This window comes from Pungitius pungitius, chromosome 4, assembly GCF_949316345.1.
Source record: "Pungitius pungitius chromosome 4, fPunPun2.1, whole genome shotgun sequence".
NCBI classification, from domain to species: domain Eukaryota; kingdom Metazoa; phylum Chordata; class Actinopteri; order Perciformes; family Gasterosteidae; genus Pungitius; species Pungitius pungitius.
Window position 1 is genome coordinate 18,018,709 of NC_084903.1, and position 24,529 is coordinate 18,043,237.

Here is a 24,529-nt window from a genome sequence, read left to right on the forward strand (position 1 = left end):
AGTCAAGTGTTTAAGCTGTGACTCCGCTCTGCCCCATACGTCCTCGCTGCGTTACGTTAGCAGCCTTTTCCAGGACACTTTTATGGATTCAGTATTTTACAATCCCTTAAACTACACGGCGCGACCTTACAGCGCCTCCTTGGGTTATTAGGCCAAAACATCCGATCCAAAAAGGTTCTACGGTGATAATCATGTCACAGCCGTGGCATGATTACTCCACCTGCTTTGTTTGTGTTGTAATCAGATGTGCGCTCTCACATTTAATTCAATTTCTTTTTTAATCTATTACGTATAACTCCGATTGACTTCAGTGAGGTTATTGTGCAGTCAATGAAAAAGCAAAAAGTCATGCAAAGGAAAAACAAAGATCAACAGAAATCTTTTCAACAATGCCTGCTCAGTTTATTTAATGGCTAAAATGTATTTAAGACTACAGAATGAGAACCCCCCCCCTCCCAGAAAAGAATCTCCCAGAGACGACACAACAGTGCTGAATTATTTTATTTTACTTTTACAGATTTGACAATTTATTCCAAGTTCCTTAACGGTGAACACATTCACTAAGCACAGCTACCAGAATCTACTAACAGTCCAGTTTGGGTCAGGGAGGAAACATCTGGGACCGGTTTCAGCATCTTCACACCAGTACCACAACAGCTGGGGTCATGATTTACTGGATGTTCACTTTTTGACATTTTTTTGACATTTTTTAAATGGCACAATCAACGCTAGTGCTGATAAGAACAATGGTCATTAATAATGTCAACGTGTAGAAACGCAGAGTGAAGGAATGGCGCGTTCTCCTCTGTGAGAGCCCCTGGTTATTGTCATTGGGGTTTTTCTGCGCCCTTCGGTACATCGGTCCAGAAGGATGGACTGACCAAGGTGAGAGGTGTTTGTCTTCTTACCTGTGGCTTGAATTAATTCCTAGTTTTAACAAAGCAGCAAGAAACAAAACAAACCAAAAAAAACACTAAGAAAGTGAAGCGCCGACTTGCAGAGGGAATGTGGAAGAGGGAGATTAATGCGTCACAGGTCAGAAAAACAGGTGTTGGGAAGAGGTTTTTACAGTCCTCGTCTATTCATCATTTATCCAACTGCAACCCCAGCGGTGTCTAAAAAAGAAAAAGTGCATCTGGACTGATGGCTGAACAGTGCGACCCGACTGTGACACCAACCTTGGGACAAAAGGACACCCTATCGAAATAAAGAAATGACCACATTTAACTATTTATATTCACTTCACTACAGTGAAGAACAAAACAATGTCACAATATTGATCAGGTGTTTAAGTAATTTAGATAGCAAATCATTCAGATAAGGCTTGGTCCAACAATGTGAAACTAAAATCCTGATACACAATGTGAAACATTCATGTGACTAAATAATTCCCTCAGTTACGCTGCTTCTCTTACATTTTAACGACCTATTAATCCAAATGATATAATGAAGACGGACTGACAACGTGTCGTCCCAACGAGAGCATATGGAAGAATACGAGTTAAACCCAAAACAACTTCACCTACTACCTTCTCTTCACTCCACTTAACATGTGTTTTTAGTGTTAATTCATATGGGATACTTCCTGAGTCTCCTTCTGTTGTTCGGTTTAAAACTAAACAGACATCAAAAGACAAAGTGAGTCCAGTTTTGATGACCATTCACAATCTTCTATGTGCAATATACTATAAGCACCTTAACAAAAGTCTGTGAAAGGATGAGGTCATCGGGCAAAAAAATAAGGTTCACACGAGGGCAAGAGGCAAATTTGGTAGACTGTTAATACTAATGGCAGAGCGGGAAGTCGACGGGCGAGCCAGCAAAGCACGAGGCAGCTCGGACCACGTGGACGCAGACAAAGGAAAGTTCTGCAACGACACGGGCAGATTCCCGGGAAATGATCCCACGCCCCTCTGCTAGGTCTCTCTGTTCAAAGAACTAAACGAACAAAAAGCATTGGGGTTCATTTCCGGTACGTAGCAGTGCTGGTAAAGCCGAGCCTGTGCAGCAGGCTGGACGAGGGCGGCGGCCGCAGCGCACGCTGTGCAGATGTTGTGCCACATTGTGGTGCAACACACTGTGGTACAACATCTGTGCTACGACGCCACCCGCAGCTTTTGAAAGCAAGCACCAAATAGCTAATATAAAGTCTGCGTATCTGAGCCAAAACAATCGCAGCACCCGGACGGAAGAGACAAAAATATCTTTCCACGTCAGTGACCCCATGAAATTGAGACGTGGGAGAAGTGCAGTTTGCACAAAATCTAATGATTGTGGTTATAAAAAGGCTTTCCTAGCCACTGGACAGGAAGGCAGGAAGGACAAGAGAGGAATCAGACCCCTAAGCTGCAGCTAGTGTTCCTCTGGGAATAAAGCAGAAGACACTGGTCTGGACAGATAGGAGAGAAACATCAGAGAGACCTTTTCTGTCCCTTGCGCTCAGTGATACATGGCTTTATAATACACATAGCTTCAATGCTTAAGAAAAATGACGACACTGAAATAAATATTTTCCACGTTGATAATAGTAAAACAGCTGGGAAGCAGTGAGTACAGCTGTGACCGGAGAATGAAGACGAGCTCCCGGGCGACGCAGCAGAGTCCTGCTGTGTGTGTGTGTGTGTGTGTGAGCTCTGGTCACAGCTGTAAACGGCGTACACGTTAGCCGGTTAAACGCTTCTCAGAGCTTAAACCGCGTACCTTCCGAACCTCTTCTCAGTTAAAACCCGTGCTACACTTCATCCGCGTGAAATGCAGGATAAACACGAGGGAGCGACATACCTACGGTAAGACGTGACCTAACAAATAACCACCTGTGCCGGCACTCCTTAACCTAGATTACATAATTGACCTGATATTGACATAAACAGCCTACAATGGACCAAACACGGCCCTTATAAAGCTCCTGGGAGACGATGGTCCCAGCCTTCATATATCAGACATGTTTACTGCAAAGAGAAAGCTTCTGATCTATTCAAGGGGACGGAGGTGAATGCAATAAATAAAATACATGATATATATTATTCATATTTATATATGTATAAATAATATAGTACAGACGATGAGTTGTGTCTTGGCTCAACTGTGTTCAGGGAGGGTAATGACGATGGTCCAGGCGGCCTCCACATGGGACGGAGAGACTTTAGCGGGGTGTCACTCTGCTGGCTTCCTACTGCGACGCAGCATTTCGGTTTGCCTATGAAGCATAGACCCGACATTCATAGCTGAACTACAGTTTGTGAGGTCTCGACACCTACGTCAGGGCTCCCGCGGGTTGTTACGTACACATTCTCAAAGGAAAATTAGATGATGACAAGATTTTCTTTTTTTTTTTCTTTTTTAAATCAGCCCAACTGGGTGTGTCAGCTAAATGAAACACTGAAAGGGGAGAGCCGGTGTCGTCAAGCGGACCCAGCTGGTCGAGGCAGAGCGAGTACCGGAGGCGTAGACCTGCTCCGGTGGCTTCTCTAAGACGCGGGCGTTTGTACAAGCAGTGGACGGATGCAGAATTAAACCAGCTGCAGCCACCGAGGGGGGGGGGGTAGAAGAATGTCACGTGTATTTGAGCATTTTGTATGAGAGAAAGTGCACATGAGTGTTGGCGTGCATGTGTGCGTTCAGAGTATTTTACAGATGTGTGTTGTTCAGCGCGTGATTGGGTTTTTCTCTGTGTCAACGTTCAGGATCAGTCAGCTGATGTTTTAAGTGATTTATAATCCAGGTTTTGAATCAGAAACTTCACTTATTTTTTTGGGGACATAATTGCTCAAACTATGTGAATATGAATCCGATTTCTTTTTTTTGACTTGCAATTCCAACTGTGGCCACTACATCGATGGTGCGGTGTCCTGTGGGGCCTGCGATTAGACGCGGGTGAGGAAGCCCAGGTTGAGCGAGCTGGGGATCTGGATGGTCTCCAGGGCGAGGGATGAAGGGCTGAACGGGAAGGTGACCGGGTAAATCATCTTTGTGTCCATCAACAACTGGGGACTCTCACAACGATCTCGCAAGCGAGTCTGAATGGAAAAAGAAGAGATTGAATCATTCATTTTCAATGTGCAGACAAAATCACTGTGATTGTATAAGCTGTTGTTTGAAATCTAGCAACTTGGACATTTAAAAAATATAAAAAATAATGGTGACACTTTTGAAGTAGGTGGATTAAGACATGCAAATAAACTAGTACAGTGCTGTCAATATGCATGAAGTACAACGTTACTCTCTATCAAAATGTATGTAACGCTACTGGACTCAATCTGTAATATGGTTTTGCAGGTGCAAATATTTCAGTTGGTGTTTTTTACCTGTATGGTTCGTATGAATGACACTGATACTCTCTCCTCAAATTCGTTGACTGGAGTGTAGAGGTTCAAGACCTTCACAATCTGAAAGAGACACAGAGAGGTTATGAACACATTGTACCTACAGCGACCGGGGCTTCTTAGCTTTGGAACGGACTGAAGAAGAGAACAATGATTTGAATGTTGCTTATAAATGACGGGAGGGCTCACCTGAGCTGTGGTGAGCCCCAGGCACATGGAGCAGATGGCGTCAGCGTCCTCGTCAGTCTTTTTCTTCACCTGCAGCAGCTGAGCGGCCTGGATCAGAGGCTCCAGAGTCTCCTTGGCTCCGAAAGTCATCAGACCTTTGTCTCTGAGCCACTCCTCCAGCTGACTCACATTGTACCTGCGCACAGACATGCATCACAGGTCAAATGACCACAACGAAACGTCGGGTCGAGGTATCGGTCACACATCGGAGCTCCCCTCGGTTACCTGATCTGCATGCCTTTGCTCCAGGAGCACATGTCCTTGCGTAGCAGCAGGTTGTTGAGGGTGACTGCTCCGATGATGTAGAACTGCTGCTTCACCACCTGCTTGATGAGCTCGGGGTCGGTGCCGTGCTGGCACATGGTAGAGTGGAAGGCGCTGAGCTGCCGCAGGATGGAGTCCAGGGTGTAGGTTCCCTCGTCCGCGATGCTAGACGTACGCTTGCGGAGGCCCGTGGGCTTCACCCCAGACACCCCCTGGATGGTCTCGTGTTCCAGCATGCCAGAAACTGCAGGGAACCCACGCACGCTTTGTGAGTACCAAGCACTTAAGCAAACCCCAGCTGTGCTACAGTAGCATTAGCTCGCAGGGTTGTAACACACACACACACACCTATCATGGGCTGGAGGATGTTCTCCATGCATTTGATCAGCTGCTGGTAGATCTGGATGGCCAGGTCGCTGATCACCTGTCGGTACTCTGCCAGGTCGAAGTTGGACAGACAGTGCTCATTCTGCCTCTGCGAGTTGTGCTTCATGAAAGCCTAAAAGCACAGATAATGTCTTTTTATCCTCAGCAACTCTACTAAAATACTATTTCATTGCAATCTGGGTTATTTTATATGCATGTCACCATTTGCAATCACAGCAACGGTGAATAGTATTCTACAAAAAGCAATCAACAATCAACCCTAACGTCAACAACAACTTACGGTGTACCAATTTTTACCAAAATTCCTGAAACAATTTCTAATTTGCCATAAAAATGCATTTCTGTGGGTAAAATGTTGGTGCACATTATCTCCTTCTCACCTCGTCTCCGCTGTATTGTTTCAGACAGTGTAAAAAGCGACATGTGTTCGACAGCCAGAAGGAGACCGTCTCAAAGTCGTCTCCTCGTTTCTGAAAGGAAGGAATGAGGGAGAAAAACAAATTGGAGTCAATAATCTAGCAGGTAAATAACAGGTTGAAAACACCATTAAAAAACAATGAAACCCACACACACACATACCTTGAGGATCTTCTTAATACTGTTGATGGTTGAGGTGAGCAGGGTGCGGACCTTCTGGTCATCGTTGACGTAGTCTGCATGTCTCAGACACATGAACAGGATGTAGGCCGGCAGACCTGGGATCAGATTCACAGCCACACCGCGAGGCTTCAGCTCTGGAGAGACAAGAGGAGCAGTTCAGAGTTCACAGATGGACCGAGGGGAACATTAGGAAGAGAAGTCAACACAAAGCTTCATTTCCCACAGATGGTCTTGAGATTTTCAGTAGAAACTGTGAATGTGGCCGTCACAAAGCTTTTTGATGAGGTTCTGGTTCTCTTGAGGTTTTTTGTAATTTTTCTTACCCAGGATGAGGTTCTTGACCAGCTTGAGCTCATCCTCCTTGTTGTACTCTAGCATCCCTTGGAAATCTTTCTCCCTGCGAGGAATGTTGACCGGGTGAATCGGCTCGTCCACCATCTGTCCCGGAGACGTCTGTCCCTCGGTTTGACCCGCTGGGAGACACACAGGACACAAAAGTCAGTCGGTGTCCCGTCCCGTAGCACTCAGACACATGCGGACTCTCAAGTCTTAGTACCCCCCATCTCGCCGATCCTCTTGGAGTAAACCTTCAGCTGCTTCTTGAGCTTGCGGATGGTTCGGTCCTGCTTCTCCAGCTGCTCCATCAGATCCTGCAACGGGCCGAGCGTCGGAGCGATGGAGAGAGACAAATACAAAGAGAAATAAAAGACGAGTGAGGACAAACGACTTCACATCATCCAAGCGTTAAATAGAAGCATCCCAGCGCGTCTGCACGTCAGCGGTTGGCTTTGGCATTTAGTAACATCTCAGGAACAAAACAACAGAGACATAAAGAGGAGGCGTGGGGAGATTTAAAATCAACATGAGAGCTGCTGGGCCGATTGCTTTTTGAGCGGAAGAGAAGGGACAGGACTCGCCGGCTGTTAGGGACAAGAAAAAGGTGCAGAGCTGCTCCGCTGTGAGTTAGGAGAGCGCCGCCATGGAGAGTTAGAGCGACATTCAGCGCTCATTCAAAACACACACCCTGAGTTAGTTGCGACACAAGCGCACAAACACACACTTGCATGCACGCACGCACACTCTACATACAACCATCCGTCGTAAAATGATGACTCGAGCTTCTCGGGATGCTGTGGGGTCTTCAGCCAGGAGTTCCTGTCAGGTGACACCGTCCACACAAATGAGCGTGTGTATGTGTGTGTGTGTGTCTCTGTTGCAGTTTTTGTGGGTAATTGAGTGGAAAGGAGACGACAGACCCGAACATGTCGTATTTCCCGCCATGTGGGGCAGTATGCGAAAACAAGGCTCAAACGTGGCAACAACCAAGAAAAATGAGGTTGAATGAGGTTGAAGATTTTTTTAAATCTATTTTTGGGTGTATGTAATAATATGGTCTCACCTCTTAACCATAACCCTGTATAAAATATTGCTTCCTCTATATGGGGGATTCTGCTAGAGTGCATACTGTGTTTAAAGGCTCTGAGAGTCTTTGCCCAGTGCACTTTGACGCTCACTGAGGTCGCGGCTACCGCTCCACCTCCACCTGTAGGTGTCTCTGCGCGAGCTTTGGCCTACCAGGTTCTCGTTGGTGAGCCGGGTGATCTCGTGCTGCAGACTGGCTTCGATTCGGGCCTCCGGTGGCAGCTGCAGGTTTTGGGCCAGGAGCTGCTGCTGCCGGTTGTTCTCCTCCTTGACATTCTGCAGCTCGCCGCGCAGTGACTCCACCTCGCTGTCGTAACCTCTCCGCTGAGTCTGCAGCTGGTGCTCCAGTAGCCTGTGGGGGAGGGAGGTGGGGGGAAGGAAGAAGGGTAGATAGAAGATGAAGGGAGGAGGGAAAAAGAAGAGGTATGTGACAGGTAAAGGAAAGATGGAGTAGGACAGAAGACAAATAAGGGAATAAAAAGAGAAAGGGCATCAATGGAAGAAGAGGAGAAAGAAACCAGCATTATGGTGTCAGTAAAATAACCAAAAACAGTAAGATAATGAACTTTTCACCACAATGTGGTGATGCAGCATGCTGCGCGCTCACGGCCAGCAGCCCAGAGTCCGGCCTTCTCTGAAAACATTCTCAAATGACCTTATGGTCAGGCTTGGCACGGTAGAGCGGATACCGTTTGGCTACAATCTCTTTATATGAGTTTGTTAGCTTTAAACTATCTCAGTTCAGTTGAAGAAGGTATAAGTGAACTAACATTAACCATTACTACGTCTTAATGCTCAAAAAGTCTCTCACGTTCTTTTCCCCCTCTGTGGATTAAGAAAAGATGTCATAAAGGGATCAAGGAGTTTGTGAACAACTCTCAGGAACTATGTTAAATGTGTCAGGAACAAGACTTTCTTTATGTCAGATGACAGTAAAAAACACAACTGATCAGTTGTTAAACAAAATCTCTGCAGCACTTTCTTATAAATAAAATGAGAATATCTAATTAAAAACTTGAATTAACGACTACCCATTAAGAAACAACTGAAGAATTGCGTCAGAAGAGAGTGGGATGACATCAATTGGGCAAATGATCAGTTGTCACCCCACTAGAATCGATGATATGCTAACGCTATAACACCCAAATTATTCATTCTTCTGGCCTCGTAGGGCCCACCTAATGAGGTCTGGGGCCAAAGGCATGAAAAATAAAGTAGGCTGTTCCTAACTAGTCTGGAGGACTAAGTAACAGCAACCAAATCACAAGCAGTCGAACATGTCCTAAGAATAAAGTCAAAGACGTGAGAGAAAAGGGGTGAATGAGGGAAAACAGAAGCACACCTTCTTTCCTGTATAAAAGGCAAACCAAGCTAAGAAAATAATGACACACGTGTTAAAAAACACAGTTCCACCTGATGGTTTCCTTTAAGCCCTGATTAACCAGCCACAGCTCTCCGTCCTCATTCAGCTTATGGAAGTCTGGAGCGGCAGATCTGACCGACAAACACAACACAAAAGGAACACGAAAAATGCGGGATGGATTGGATGGGGAAAGAGATGTGCAAGACAACAGTAACAGGCCTTGTGTAATATGTCTGCATATGTGCATGTAAGAACACTGTCCAATCTGAGCTTATGTGGAACCTTCGTGCTTCTTCTAATGACTAAGAGGAACTTGTAATAAAAAAATAAATAAAAAAACTCTCAATGCTACACTGATGCTTCTACTTGACATACACAAGCACATTGTACTTGAGAGGTTTTCTAAAGGGACTCTGGTGGTTGGAAATTAAAGCCTCCTTGTCCACAGGCACCATCAAAATCAAAACACAATGAAAGTCCCTCTCAGTAGCTTTAATTTATTTGATTTAACCACAGAAATAAAAGTGGACACGTTCTATACTTTAATGTGGTTTTTAATCTATTAATAACTTTACATAATATTTTAGTAACCTCCAAAACTGACTTATGTTATTTTAATAGATTCAGATTCTGGTTTTAAGGTGCATTCAGTGGTGGAGTCCTTAATAGTCCAAATGTAGCCTGCTGTGTACTAAATACTCTCCACTGTGAACTTGTATATTAGTGTGTGAACAAAGAAGCTTTACAAGCAACAAAAGAAGCATCATGGGATAAAGAAAAGTATAAAGGCAGTGATGCACAGCACAGAGTTTGGGGGAACTCGGATTATTTAAAGTGAAGAGCTTCCCTCAGCACTACAGTGTTCTATGTGTATTTGTATGTATGCAAGTACAGCCACATTGTTGCTTAGTAACAGCGAATGGGTCTGCGGTTGTGTACACTATCACGTGTGTATTCACACTGACATCATGCTAATGTGTGTGCAGCATTTTGGGTAACAATCAGATGGAACACATTTTAAAAAAGAATAATGGAACAAAAAAAAATTGTGGACAGCATGACGGAATGATCGATATGCAGGAACGATCAGCGTATCGATCATTCAATTCATTGTAAGTGTGCTGTGCATCTCTGCATCAACAAACAAAGAACACAAATGGGTTTTCATGCAGGATTTATGCAGAACTCATTCCATAAAGCCCAGATAGGAATCCTCCCAGAGCTACATCCGACCTGCTATAACTGAAGATTACATGACATGTGCATGCTTTCATGCCGCATATTCTGTAAACACGGCTCTGCAGCATCTCCACAAACAGATCGCAGCTTATTTCAACATGTCCATGTATCTTTATCTTGTTCTCAGCACATGCTGATTCATAACATCCCATGCAGACCTATGAATCCTCAAACCTAACTCCAAAAGTCTTGGTAAACACAATCTGTTAGAACACCTTCCACGGTACATGGGTGCTGCGTCTTTCCTCCACATGCAGTTAGGGGCAGAAAAGGCAACGCATAACGCTACCAAAGCCTTCATCAGCACTGCAACGTAGTCAGCCGTTTCAGCCTGAGTAACATCAGTAGCAGTTTCAACTTGGCTGTGGCCACGCATGCTCAGGCCACGTCTCATTGGTTACCTCAGCCTACTCAGGAGATCGCTGACTTCCAGCGGCTTACGCGTGAACCTAGGAGATCTGCACAGGACAAGGCAGTGTTCACAAACACACGCGCACACCTCTTCACGGTGTCAGAGCCAAAGCTCGGGGAGATCATTTTGAGTCGCCTGCTCCGGGTGAATTCTACTTTGATGAATGTGGACACCTGGAGACTGGGAGGAAAAGGGGCCGCGCGGAAGTACCTGTTGGTGTCTTTGAGGCCCACGTAAGCTTGCTTGAGTTCACCCGCGTCCTTCAGCTTCGACACATCCTCGACGTAGACGGACGGCTCGGTCATGGTCTCCTAGAGAAAGGTAAATAAAGGCGAAAGGGGATAAATGAGAAAAAGAGCGAGCCGGCTGAGCAGCAACAGCTTCCTACAGTCGAGGTGAACTATTGAGGACAGGCCGCGGGCGTGCAGGCTGTGCGTTGGGGACCTCGTGCCTGCGTCCCTACCGGCTACGACCGTCCTTTCACGCTGACAATCACCAGCCGCTCGTAGCCTCCGAGGCGCAATGGTGACAGGCCGTCAAGCGCCTCGGCGGCGGCCAGTCGACGGGGAACGTCACTTCACAGCCGGAGCATTTTATTCAGGCATTCAAGATGCCTGAAGAGGTGCTGAGCATCAGCTGATGAGGGGTTAATGTGACCGCTGTGTTACGGCTTGATGTGAGGGCGGGGCTTATTTATTAGCATGACAGAGTGGGAACCAGAATATCTGTGCATCCATGAAGCCGCAGTAGGACGCAGCAGACAAACAGTCACGATGTATGTCTTTAGTAGGTCAAACATTAATAATTATTACCCACTGTAATACCCCCCAGAACACTGATCTCATGTTTTTATGTCACAGCTTTCTGGTTTCTCGTTTGACAGCAATTTGGTCACCTATGATATTCCTACTTTGGAAGGAACCAAGAGAAAGCTCTAGTAAACCCTGTTGCAACATGTTTTCTCTATTCTTTGGTTTATAGTTAAACCCAGAAGAACATATTTGAGCAACTGCAGGTGCAAAATAATAAACGTATAGAAATACAGCTGTTTTTTGTATCTAGCAGTGAAGGAGCAGTGGTCCTGCTGCGTGCGATCACCAAGATGAAATATAAAAGTGATTGCTGGATCAGATTTCTTACCCAAGAGGTTTTACATGCAACACACACACTCATGCATGATGCAGTTTTTTAAACTGTACCTTCTCATCCTGTGGGAAAGCATGGATGGAATAGAGAAGGTGGAGTTAGACACAGACGGTGCAGTGAAAACAATATAGACATAATAACGTGATTTGACCGTGAATCCACAAATAAAAGATCTTGGGATCTTTAGACCATGATAGATTTTGGCCTGAGACATTAGTGCTTCTTTGGGGTATTGTGCTCATAAATAGACAAACAAAGAAGCAGAAACACACAAATGTAAGAAGGTGGATGCAGTCCAGCAGGAGACATCCACCCCAATCTAGCTTCATTTAGTGAACAAACAACAGCAACATGGAAAAATGATTATTTACATATCGAGGATTATTGGCCCTCTTTAAGATCTGTGGATCATGTCCAGTTGAGCAGTGGTGACGGATGAACTTTCCCTCTTTCAGCCCCGAGAAAACAGAGGCGGTTAAATGTTCTTCTACCTTGTGGTGCATGGCTTCCTTCTGGCTGACCAGCTGGGAGCGCAGGATCAGCACCTCCTCCTTACGGACCTCAAGCTCCTCACAGGAGGCGTTGAGCTGCTCCAGAACCACCTTGTAGGCCGGGGAGCCCGGAGCCCCAGCGCCCGTGGCTGCGTTACCCACCAGGCTTTGCCTGATCTCCTTCAGGTCATGTCTCAGTTTCTTGTTCTCTGACTCCAGCTCCTGACGCTGAGAAGTAAAAAGTTATGACAGCTAGCGAGAAACGAGGCAGGAAATACCGTAATAAAATGAGTTGTCTGGCTTTGTATCAAGTCATTATTGGAAAAAAATGCAGAAAACTGGTGCCAGTGTTGCACTTCTACTTTCTACTCCTCTCCTAGCTTACCTTCAGGGACTCGTACTCCAGCTCTGCCCCACGAGCCTTTTTAAATTCTACGTCATCCTGAAACAAGCAGGAAAACGTGGCGATGAAAAGGTGTTACGGACAGTGATGAACTCTGTATGGAATAAGAACTGAAACAAACTCTCCTTTTTCTGTGTAAAAACATGCATTAACAAATGATGCGCATAGTTTCAGAAAGCTTTTCAATGAGTGCAATCCAAGTATACGTTTATATTTTCATTCCGGTGTTAAACCGCTTAAATGAGGCTGCTAAGGAGGTGTTTAATAAGTGTTAATATTATGCATTTGGATAGGTGGGTGTGGGTACCCTGGCTCTAGCCCGCTGGAACTGGTCCTCTTTGTTTTCCAGTTCGTTGCGCAGCGACTGCTTTTCTTGCTCCAGTTCGGTTAAACGCTTCTGCAGCTTGAGGGTCAGCGAGGTGTCGATTCCTCGTGTCACATCCTGCAGGAGAGAGGGAGGTTAGGACTGAGCATACACCCCCCCCCCCCCCCCCCCCCGTCGTCCAATCGAATAATGTGACGTTACTTTATGCCAACGTCCTCACCTCGGTGGCACGGGAACCATCTTCCAACTCGGTGCACTCGGAGTTGTACGTGTACTCTGATCCGTTGCTGCTGTGGGTGGAATCTGTTCTCCTGTGACCGGGCTTGGAGACGTTCTACAGACGAGAGGGTGAAACAAAAGCGTTACTTAAAAAAAAAAAAAACAATGGACTGGAGTTCAGATAGTTGTGAAATATCCAAAAAATAATTTGCTTTCTGTGGTTGTGGCAAATCTGATGTTAAAAAATATAAAATAATGGCTCAAATAAATTTGTTGTCTCTGTGTTTTTAAAGTTCAATGTTGGAACTTAAGACTTAAATGATGTCAAATGACTTTCATAAGTGAGTTAATTGATTGTGTGTGTGCTTGTGTTCCTCACCGAGGAAACCATCTCCTCCTTCAGGTCGTCGTATTTCTCCTCCAGACGGAGGTGCTCCGTCAGGAGATTCTGGTAGCGAGATCGCTCCTCGTTCAGATCGGTCTTCAGCTGCTGAGTCTCCTCTAGTATCGCACGGGCCATTTTCTCTGAATAAATAAAGAAACACGCCGTGTTGTTTCAGTCTCCTCATGACCAGGTGGCTGATTGAAGGCTGAGACGCTCTCATACCTGTCATCTGCTGACTCTGTTCCTGAATCAACCTGTTCAAGTCGTCCTTCTCTTTCTTCAACGAGCCATTCTGATTCTTCAGCTCCGAGACCATCTACACTCACACACACACACACACACACACAGAAACACACAAATTAAGAAAGGATCCTTAATCATAACATGTTGTGCGAAACCAGTTCAGGAATTATCTCAACACAGTTGATTCTAACAGGACTAAATGTGACTGATCTATTTATTTCCCACATCTAACACATTACTGCGATTCCTAACGCTTAAAAGATAGGACAACGGAGTACTCAAACATTCAGTAGCTACCTTACTAGCACACTACTCCATCTCCTCTGCTCACCTGCCCCGGGGCAACTGCGCCCTCTGACCCCACCGTGGGACCATTTCAACCTGGTGTGCTCTGGCTCCTAAGGGGGACAACCGTTTTCCTCTAGTGCCAATATCCATATTTCTCGATATACATTTCTTGATGTATACACACACACACACACACACACACACACACACACACACACACACACACACACACACACACACACACACACACACACACACACACACACACACACACACACACACACACACACACACACACACACACACACATTTTCAGGACGCTACGTGACATTGTAGTAGTCAGGAGCACTTTCTAGCGACCTTTTAAAAAAATTAGTGGGCTGAAATTCTGAAAACTAAGATGGGTTTTAATGAGACTATATAAGCAAAAAGTAAATTTCCCTTGAAATTCTAACCTCTAAATCCATAAAAATGTTCGAAGAAAATGGCATCTACAGACAACATTTAACACCAAGCAGCACCTGGACCACAGCGTCTATAGGTACAGATGTGGACCCCCTTACTTTCTCCATTTCGCTCCTGTAGGTCTGCGCCCAGTCCTCGATGGTCTTCTTCTCCTTCTGTGTGGAACTCAGCTCCTTCCTCAGCTTCTCCAGCTCCTCCAGGAGCGAGGTCACTTGGTGGCCTTTGTTCTTGGCGTCCTCCTCCGCCCCTCGGAGCCGGCTCAGCTCGCCACGCATCCGCTCGCTCTCCGTTGTGTAGGTGTTCTCCAGACCGACTAGCCTCTCGTTGACCAGTCGGTTTTCTTTGTTCTGGTGAGGGGGGGGGGGGGTGGGGGATAGGACGGATAAAACAGGGAACCCAAACACCTAAATAATAAAATACAGAAGTCGGGGCGAACAACCCACCTGCTCGTCGAGTTTCCTCTGCAGCTGCATGATCTTGTTCTCCATGCCTTTGTTGAGCTTCTTGAAGTGCTCCACCGAGCGAGCCTCGATCTTCAGCTTCTTCAACTCGCGCCTGGCCTTCATCCTGCGGAAGCAGCACTGCAGGTAGACCAGGGAGACGAGGCAGCGCTTGTACCAGCAGCGAGCCAACCAGCCACGGACGCGTTTCTGAATGATCACCACCTTACTTTCCCGCAGTAACTGCAGAGGGAGGAGAAGCAGGCAGTGAGAAGGACTCTATTTGCATTTATCAAGTTCAGTAAGATAGTTGTTTTCCAATTTCACTGATCCTTACTGAGGATTCACACGTGTAATGAGTGTAATGCTTTTTACAGCATTTTGTAGGTCAGTTAGCAAGTCCGGATAAGTCAATAACTTCTGGTATAGAACTGAAAGCTGGATCTCAGGTTAAGTTGAATACATTCTGCAGCATTTTGCGATGAGCGTCTTACCGCCCGGTACTTCTGCCGGGCCATGTAAGCTCTGAGGATTGTCTGCATGACCAGAGCGGCAGCCTGCTTCTGTCTGTAGCGTTTCTTCTCCACGCACATGCGCTGGTACTTCTGGATGGTGGTGGCCGCCTGTGTGCGACGCATGAACTTGGCCAGGCTGAGGAGACCAAAGATATACGGGACTCAACGGACAAGTAGTGAACTGAAATTCAGACCTTAGGTCGTAACAAGGACTCAAATATCTTTGCGTGCGATTGTTCCGTTTTTAATGGCCAACGGGAAGCTGTGAGTCCGGATCGACTGACTCACCAGCGAGCCTGGTACCCTCTGGTGAACCTCTGGATGGTGACGGCAGCGCTGCGCTTGCGCAGGTACTTCTTGCGTGCCAGCCAGCAGCGAATGGTTTTCTGGATGCGAATGCAGGCAGCGCGCAACTTCTCCGCCCTCAACTTCTCCAGGTAAGCAACCTGGCCAGCCCGGAAGAAGATCTTGGTCTTTCCAAACTGATATTTGTCCTGGTCCTGAAAGAAAAGAGAAGCAAGAGATCCGGAGTGAGACGCAGACAGAAGGATCCACTCTGTGAGATGATGCTAAATGTGTACAGAGCAAATCCTATTTATGAACATTATTTATCCCTGACGTTAAGGTAAAAACCCAGAGAGCCCGACCTGCACCAGATGCTCCAGAACATTTCTGCAGGTCAACCTCTTGTCAGGTAACACGTCCTTCTGCTTCATCAGTACTCTGTATCGGCTGAAGAACTCCTGGTACGTCCATCTGAGACACAGGGTGTAAACATTTTAATATTATCGTTTGTTTCAGTTCATTTTTGAGGTTTTTGAAGAATTTGCAAAGAAGGAACAAGGTTGGTTTTGCAGTTTGGGTTCAGTAAGGTAAATAAGCTCTATGTCATGATGCGATTTATGTTTGTGGTGTCAAATTATAACATTTCCATGAGAATGACCAAAAAGGTGATTTATTCCAACTAAATCCCAAAGACTGTTTTTCTCTGCTTTCCTAGAGTTCTGTTCAAATCCTACAGTCTTCAATATTAATCTAAAATGCACCAAGCTGGCTGGCTGGTCGCATTGTACACATCTGTAAGGCGACTCTGACACGGAGGGTCGCTGGGCATTTGACTTCCGCTCGGAATAATTGAAGCACATATCCGACACCAGACAGTCTAGTGGAAACGGGGCCTCTGTACCTGGATGGGAAACCTGCAGCAGAGATGCGGATGGTTTCCAGGACGCCGCAGGCTCTGAGCTGCTGCACCGCGCGTTTAGGATCAAACCTGCCAACATCACAACAGTAAACATGTCGCTTCTATCAATTACACCTGTGCCGAGCGAATATATTTACCCGTATATAACAAATGTTGTGTTTTTCACATATAAAGAAGGGGAAGACTCACGAGAAGGCCAGCTTGAAGTCGTTGGGTTTGATGCAGCGCACGTAGTGCGGAGTCGTTGCGTTCAAAGTCTCCATCAGCATCTGCAGCGAGTTACGAAACTACAGAGACGACAATTGTCACCATCATTTCCTTTGTAGCTTCAAACTCAACTCTGTGAAATGTGTCTGTGGCTAATCATCATCATGGACACGCGCTGTAAAAACACCTGGCAGCCGACAGTCTTCTTGTGCTCCTTGCTGCTCTTCTCGCGGCCCTTCTCAGGTTTGATGCTGAGGCGCGTGCGGCCTCCGGTGCCGGGGACCTGACCAGTGGGACTGATGGCTTTCTCCCCGTCGTGGAACAGCTCCACCAGCAGGGGAAACTGGGGAAAGCAGCCCGCTTACAGTCAAACACAGTTGCTGAGGGCGGCATTAGAGACCGCAGGCAATAGTGATTTACTGAATAATAAGTCAACTAAAAAAGAATTTCCCTCTATACTTACTGTTAAATTAAGCTTCAGTGCTTCAACCACAAAATATATTTATGGGTGATAAATTTGGTTTTTAACAGCCTCGTATTACAGTTCCTGGCATGCGTATGCATTTCTCCACCTTGTGCATGAAGCCGTACGAAGCATGAGCACAGCTTTCATGGAGCATCTGCCACAAGCCTGCGTAAGTTGTGTTACTAAAACCACTTTGTTGATGCCTGCTTCAAAAGCAATCTGGTTATCTCGTTAAGTAATCGAGTGCAGAGATGTTTTGAGTTAGTTCAACATTTTCACACGAAGACGGCGGAAAGTCTGCCGGATAGTTTGAGTAGATGAGCGAGTAGCTGTGGCTTGAATTGTTGATTAGCGTTTGTTAAACTTACTCACAGTAAGAGAGTTGTTACAGTGTTTTAAAAAGGCCAATGGAAGACAACGAAAGGTTATGTTTTGTCATATATGAAAATACGGAGTGGCCATATATGACTGCATGGCATTGTCCTGCCATGCGGTATGAAACCCACAAACACACGTGTCGTGTTGCACATAGCACTGAGGGTACATGAGGAGGATGCTGTGCTATCTGCAGTCCTCCTGCTGCACTCAGAGCGTTGCCATGCTGCTCCTCTCGCCAGGACATGAAAATGTAAAAAAAAATATCCTCCTTCCTATGTCCCTCTTATTTTATCTCCAGCCCTCTTTTCTCTTCTCTGAGTGCCGTTGGTGCTCCCCATGCATTAAAACAAAAACACATAACTTAAATCTCATCAGTGCCGTTAGAGTGATGATGCCTCAGTGACCGAGAGAGATAGAGAAGGAGGAAACATAAAAGGAGGGGAAAAAGAAGAGCTACGGGCGGACCGGCGTTGTAAGAACGCCTCTGTTTACCTTCTGCTGGCAGGGAGGGGTTGTCATGATGAGGACAGAACCAAACATACATGGACAACATATGGAGACACAGTGACAAAAGAAACACAATAACATTAAAAGGAAAGGAAACCCACAAGCCCAGGTTCAACAATCATTATCACCCCCATCACAATAAAAACAAACAGGCGGACTAATGATGAGGTTGAAATGGATTGACCAGACGTGATGGCATGAGGATTTCCTGCCCATAACACTTTGGGATGCATCTCCACCGAGCTGGAAGCCTGCATGAGGTATAAAGCGTGTCTGGGTGGGTAGACGGCCACGTGGGGGGAATTTAATCTGCAGAAATCTTGCTCAGATTCCTGGGTTGCAATGAGTCATTGGAAATCTCTGCATTCGGCATTTCTCCAAAGCACTGTATTGATTGGACTTGCGAGCAGCCGTCTGCATGAATGGGAGAGACTCCTATGTGTATTGCATGTCTCCTTTGTTTGAGCAATGCGGGTTACTCTTTGAAACCAGCGCTGGAATAACGTAAACACTTGGAACGCCAGTTAAAGTTTTATACAATCTGGTATTTGAGTGCTAATAAAGTACACACTGGCCCAAATTATTTAGTGGAGAAACAAAGCCAAAATGTAAACATGTATCAGAGCTTATAAATTGAATTCCTGGTTCAACTCGCTAATAGTCGCTGTAGTAGAGCACACAGAATGTTTACTGTGCAATGGAGGATCATTAGCTTAGGGTTTAGGGTTTAGAGGATTGAAGAGGTCTAGATAATTTGGATAAACTTTTAGCCCTTTAACAACCTGATCGTCTGAGTTTAAGTGACATTTTAGTCTTCAAAGAGTCCGTTAGTTGGAAAACGTGTGCATTCTCACACACACACACACACACACACACACACACACACACACACACACACGAGAAAAAATTAGAGTTAATTTAAAACTAGAGCGCCTTATTTTCCATTTATTTTCATCCCCTGATTTCCATTCAACATTTATGCTTGAGTCCATGAGTATGTAGGTGTGTCTGTGCCTGTGTTAAGTGATTGAGTTAGAGGTTAGAGCAGACAATACTTCAACCCTTACCCAATTCTGCTCTTGATGAAGTCTATAAGAGAACATTCGTGGGTCATTTTGAGAGTTTAGGACAAACACACAACATCATAGTTTGTTTGTGTGTGAGTGTTTGTGGGCTTTTTTTTACCCAAACAGCTTCAAGAAACAGAGCCTAAACAAAGATTTAAACACACACACACACCAACACAAACACCCATCAACACACACTTGACTATCCCTACTAGATAATATTTAATTTATTTGGGTCAAGGGCCTTTTTGAATATATTTAGAATAAACAGCCTGGGCAATATTGTGCAAAATATATCATTAAATGTCAACAATATATTGATAGCACAATATTGACTGACAATCCACAATCATCTTTATTTTTAAACCTGTGTGGCTATAATTCTCCCGGATGGAGCATTCGTCATCATTTCTGCCGTCAACACTACCTCCACATGGCCACGGGATGGCGCTGCTCGCCTGGGATCAGGTCAATAAACAAAGGACTATTTCCCCCCACAGAGACTCCACAGCTCCCCGTGAGCAGCAGCCTTTGGGCTTTGATCTCAGTGGACGCTTCGTGCATTGATGTGTTGAAACGTCTCTCTGCTTTGGACGTACGTAACCGTAACGCGGGGTTGCGTCTGTACTCCTCACCTTGCTGGCCTTCAGCACATTGATCTGTTCTTCATTCACTGTGTCCTTGTTCTTCTCCAGGAAGCCGTCACATTGGTACTCCACCTGCTCGACACCAACAGAGTGTCACAGCACAAAAGTAACAGAGGGCATTTCACTGGGAGCCATCCAGGACGTTATTTTTGTTTACTAGTGCAGGTTTTTTAAGGAACAGGTTTGGTTTTGGTTTATTTCATTTTGCATATTAGGGAAAAGATATACATATATAGAAAAATGTATCAATAATGATGAACGATAAATAGGCTCTTTGCGTAGTTAACGGATCTAAATCAAAGACATGTGTATTCACTGTCAATGCTAATGCTAATGCTCAAAAGGGATGTGTTTCCATCTATTGGTGTTATATCCACCACTGAGGCAGAGATGCAAAAGCCTTTAAATACATCAACCGTAATCTTTTCAAATGTTTGGTCAGAAATATCTAACTGCATTAGTCCTTGACTTGGTCTGTAACCTTATAGTGGGGCTCTTAAAACAGACATTAAAAATAACACTGTGTAATACAGCACCTCCTTAAAGGATATGAAACACTAAAGCGGATTACACTTTCAAACACATGCACACTCAAAGCATTTCAATGCAGTACTGTTTTTTTAAATTTTTTTATGTGAAAACAACCATGATTTAATAAAAAGCTATGCTCCAGCCATCCCAAAAATAACCGCAGCCTCCCTACATGTTCTATGTGCAGATACTCACCTTTTAATGTCAAACTTAAACAAAAAAAGAATATAACTCCCCTTTTACTATGACAAACAGTTTGCAGACATAAAACAACGAGAGTCCGGCCCACCTTGTCGGCGAAATGTTGAATGATGAAAGCGCGGTTGGACATGCGTGGCTTCTCGAAGAGCGAGCAGGTCTTCAGGTGGGTGTTGTAGAGCTTCTGAGCCCAAGAATCATCGGAACCTTTGGGCATCTGGTACACACAGAGGAAACCTCAGTAAGAAAATAAGTATGTAACCACCTGATCAAAAATTATGCTGAAAGACAAATTAGAAGTAGATTAAGACTTTGTTATTGGATTGCATCACATTTCACAAGGGATTTTTTTTGGTGGTTGTAGAGCGCATGGGGACACCTTTTCTGATTTTTCTTTGCCACGAAGTCAAACTAAATGTCCATTTTGTGTTTGCGTTAACCTCTAATTATGTCAGCAATGTGGACCACCTCAAATGTCAACAGCTTGTAAAATGACCTTGCAGTGCTTAAGAGCCACAGAGAGATTAGTCAGCACTGTTAGTGAACTGGCTGAGCTGTGTTGATGGTACAGATACGAGCACTGCCTTTAATCTACACTGGCTGCCACCCGAATAATAACTCAGATAACTCCTACATTTCACATACATTCAACCACAGCTCCACCCAGACATTACGTAAAAACGTAAGATCCGTCCATTGAGTTTGTATGTGTGTGACTGTGTATGCTGGGCGTCGGCAGGTGAACTATTGAACGTAGGAGTTGGGAGACTCGGGTCATGTGTGTGTGTGTGTGTGTGTGTGTGGTAGGCACTGAGGTTTACTGTAAAATAAATAAAAAATACTAATGTAAATCAATATGTGGGTGTGAACTGGTGGACAGTTTTCACTGCAAAGTTCACCCAACCCACATGATTCCTGCTCCAGCTGCAGCACGGACTTACTTTACTTTTTGTATGCATGTATGACAAAGTTTTTAATCCACAAACAGTTTTAAAGAAACATCAGGTCTCATGTAACTGTACATTCTCGGCTTTGGTGCTGATGCGGACGCTTTTAAAAGACAGATTCACCAGTCTGCTTAGGTTGTATTCTTGTCAAACAGAAGCATAAAGCCTCATTCTCTTTAGACTCACTATAAAAACTATAAAAGATCACTATACACACAGAGCCAAATCCAATAAAAAACGGTAACAAAGCAACACAATAAATTATTTTAAAGGCACCTTGCACTCCTCGTCCAGCAGGTCCAGGATGCCCATCTTGGCCTCTATGAGGTTGATGCAGGGCTGATTGTCGTAGAAGTCAATCAGAGTCCAGGGGATTTGCTCCTTCATGTACTCCTCCTGCTCCAGCTTGAACACGTGCTGCACAAACACACACACGAGTGGGGAATGAGGCTAATACTTGCATAAACACATCTTCATATGTGTCCACAGGGTAAAGGGAGCGCTGCCCACCATGTTGAACTGCTGCTGGAGTTTCTCGTTGGCGTAGTTGATACAGAACTGCTCAAAGCTGTTGATCTCAAATGTCTCAAACCTTGAGGGGACAAACAGAGAAGACGTGCCGCTTGAACATCGCAAATAACGTCAGTGGAATAGACTTTACTGGTGTATTAAGCCACGTTGTACACTATGATGTCTCTTTTCATGTTAGTGACATTTAAAACGTCACCCACGAATGCACGGACATACCCGTAGATGTCAAGGACCCCGATGAAGGAGTGTTGTTTAAAATTGGTGATTAGGGCTTTGTTAACGTGCTCCACGATCCAGTTGAAGAGCTTAGCGTAGATGTGTTTGGACAGCGCGTCGCGGGCGTTGGTGGCCTGCAGGCGGGGCAGGGTCTTGATATACGTCTCCGTGGCCGTCTTCAGCTTCCTGTGGCACAGCCACTGAGACATGTCCTGGTAGGTCACGCCCACCAAATCGCAGAATGCTGTCAGGTGGCCATTGTTGGGCTAGAGTGAAAAGATTTGAATCATTACCAGGAAATACCCAACACGATGTCAGTTGGTAAATAAATGGATTTCCTCATTTCAAACAAGAAGCACAACTGAGAAACAGTGATTTGTTCCTCAGCTTTAACTGGCCCAACCTATCTATTTTTAGATTTATGTCTAGTAAAGGCCATTGCGGAACGGCGGATATCAAGCTATCGGTTTCAGCTCGTCTCGCTGGCAATCTGAACGGCAGCATTAATATTCTACTCACTGGAATGACGCTGCTGTCTGAGTCTCTGTCCTTTATCTCCACGTTCCCCAGATGAAGAATTGCAGCCAGGACCTGGAACAAACCCATCTGATTGGATTCATTAATACCTGCAAGGGGAAACACACACATACGAAAATTGTAAAGACCTGTAAAATTAAACCTTAAATAATGTGTTTTCTTATTATACAGCTGGTCTACAGTGTTGAGTTGTCTTAAGATATATTAGAGCACCGGGTCATAATTGAATGTTTGCTTGAGGTTCTGTGTGAGGTTACCGAGCAATGTGAAGGCTTTTCGAGTGGAGGACAGCTCCTTTGTGTCGTCCACGCCGTCGATCACCGGGCTCCGGCCCTGCCTGGTGTACAAGAAGTCGTTTGCGCTGCCTGAGCAGTGAAAGAGAGACAGTGAATCACTTCAGAAAACATGCAGTATGTGCAGTTTTTCCCTGGTGCTCCGTGGATACAAATGTGCTCTCACAGCATCCTCTTTAAATGTACCTGATTTTATGCATGGAAGGTAATTTAAGAAAACATTCTGTTTCTGATGAGCTATGGGTAGCTGTGTCAATCATACATTATGACAATCAACCACCCATCTATGTAAAAATGATGTTAGCTTTACTTTCGCACAATCTGTTTCACTATGCACACTTCACACTGAATTAAGACGTGGCTTGTTTCCTGGCAACAAGAGGCACTGACACGACTGTGACAACCACCCCATTTATTGAGCCAGGAAGTCAGCAGGAGAGGAGAAAGACAGCAGCTGTGCATGCGTGTGTGTGTGTGTGTGTGTGTGTTTGTAGGGGGGCTGTAAGTGACAGTGCCAACAGTGTGTGTGTGTGTGTGTGTGTGTGTGTGTGTGTGTGTGTGTGTGTGTATCCCATGACTTGGATGAGCAGGTGCAGGCTCACAGTGGGGGGGCTGAGTGCCTGTTTAACCACAGTCAATATGTTTAATAAGTCTAAAGCGATATAAAATCTGATCAGTCAGCGCTCTTAAGACATCTAACTGTGGTAAGACTTCTTACAGCGATGGAGGGGGGGAACCACTGCAGCTGAACATTGAGGTCTTCCACTCGGTGCGCTCTCTCAATTCAGCTGTTTTTTTCTTATTTCAAGCTACTGTTTTTGTAATCACTTATAGTTGTGGGAATGTAGAGTTTATGTTAGCTGTGCTGCTCTGTGTGTGTGTGCGCACGCATGTGGATGGAGGAAAACGTGTATGACACTTACTCAGCTTCAGCATCTTGAACTCAGGCAGATGGGATGATGCACAGAGCTGATAGAAGATGTGATAATTCCTTTCCTCGTCAGCCTAAAACAAAGCACAAAGATAATTTCATAGGTGAACGCTGCACGCACACATATATTGCATTTTTTAAAAAATGTAAGTCATTTATTCTAGACTTTTCTCAACATGGCTTCTTGCGGGAAAACCATACATCTGTGGGTAATGTATAATCACATGGGCTTTGAATTGGATTGACAGTATAACATCTGGACACAGCACGGAAACGGTTGGTGATTCAGTGCTTCGCCAAAGGGCATATCAACAAATATATGCCCTCTATTCTGCTGCTAGAATTTAAAACATGCACACACACCTATGAATGGGTGGCACCGGAGTCAATCATGTGAGAAAAGGAGGGGAAGGTGATCACGCTTTCCACTTACATCCTCATTCCCCAACAGTGCTGCACAGACAGCAGAATGTGTGTGTGTGTGTCTTTGTGTGTATGCGTGTGAGCCAAGAGTTGAAATATGCTGCCTTGTCCAGACACTGGCCTACCGACTCTGCCAGTGAGCAAACCTACTGCTGAATACACAATAACGATAAAAAAGCACATTTAATGCTGTAAATAGATATAAAATTATATCTATAGGAGACCAGAAAAGAGCACTGATTAAATCATTATCAAAAGATTTTGACACTAAAAAGAAAGGTAGCGAGGG

At 45.1% G+C, this 24,529-nt stretch overlaps 1 protein-coding gene across 2 annotated transcripts in view; it reads right to left on the minus strand.

The window, feature by feature from the left end:
• Nucleotides 1-485: 485 nt before the first annotated feature.
• myo5aa (myosin VAa) overlaps nt 486-24,529 on the minus strand; it is a 38,857-nt gene continuing 14,813 nt past the window's right edge. Inside the window, exons 7-43 of one of the 2 annotated variants that reach the window (XM_062561822.1) lie at nt 23,810-23,891; nt 22,851-22,958; nt 22,576-22,682; nt 22,057-22,322; nt 21,820-21,901; nt 21,586-21,726; nt 20,454-20,579; nt 19,622-19,705; nt 16,756-16,911; nt 16,551-16,648; nt 16,344-16,430; nt 15,805-15,913; nt 15,446-15,657; nt 15,137-15,293; nt 14,646-14,885; nt 14,301-14,549; nt 13,429-13,522; nt 13,201-13,346; nt 12,823-12,936; nt 12,585-12,719; nt 12,260-12,316; nt 11,875-12,102; nt 11,437-11,445; nt 10,448-10,548; nt 10,227-10,283; nt 8,637-8,717; nt 7,377-7,575; nt 6,891-6,956; nt 6,358-6,451; nt 6,125-6,274; nt 5,781-5,935; nt 5,582-5,671; nt 5,163-5,313; nt 4,776-5,058; nt 4,512-4,686; nt 4,305-4,385; nt 486-4,016 (exon numbers count right to left, since the gene is read on the minus strand). In XM_062561822.1, the coding sequence (XP_062417806.1) occupies nt 3,864-4,016; nt 4,305-4,385; nt 4,512-4,686; nt 4,776-5,058; nt 5,163-5,313; nt 5,582-5,671; nt 5,781-5,935; nt 6,125-6,274; nt 6,358-6,451; nt 6,891-6,956; nt 7,377-7,575; nt 8,637-8,717; nt 10,227-10,283; nt 10,448-10,548; nt 11,437-11,445; nt 11,875-12,102; nt 12,260-12,316; nt 12,585-12,719; nt 12,823-12,936; nt 13,201-13,346; nt 13,429-13,522; nt 14,301-14,549; nt 14,646-14,885; nt 15,137-15,293; nt 15,446-15,657; nt 15,805-15,913; nt 16,344-16,430; nt 16,551-16,648; nt 16,756-16,911; nt 19,622-19,705; nt 20,454-20,579; nt 21,586-21,726; nt 21,820-21,901; nt 22,057-22,322; nt 22,576-22,682; nt 22,851-22,958; nt 23,810-23,891 (4,923 nt within the window). In that variant the 3' untranslated portion in view covers nt 486-3,863. The remainder of the gene's footprint in view (nt 4,017-4,304; nt 4,386-4,511; nt 4,687-4,775; nt 5,059-5,162; nt 5,314-5,581; nt 5,672-5,780; nt 5,936-6,124; nt 6,275-6,357; nt 6,452-6,890; nt 6,957-7,376; nt 7,576-8,636; nt 8,718-10,226; nt 10,284-10,447; nt 10,549-11,436; nt 11,446-11,874; nt 12,103-12,259; nt 12,317-12,584; nt 12,720-12,822; nt 12,937-13,200; nt 13,347-13,428; nt 13,523-14,300; nt 14,550-14,645; nt 14,886-15,136; nt 15,294-15,445; nt 15,658-15,804; nt 15,914-16,343; nt 16,431-16,550; nt 16,649-16,755; nt 16,912-19,621; nt 19,706-20,453; nt 20,580-21,585; nt 21,727-21,819; nt 21,902-22,056; nt 22,323-22,575; nt 22,683-22,850; nt 22,959-23,809; nt 23,892-24,529) is intronic. The other variant, XM_062561821.1, reaches the window with a different exon arrangement.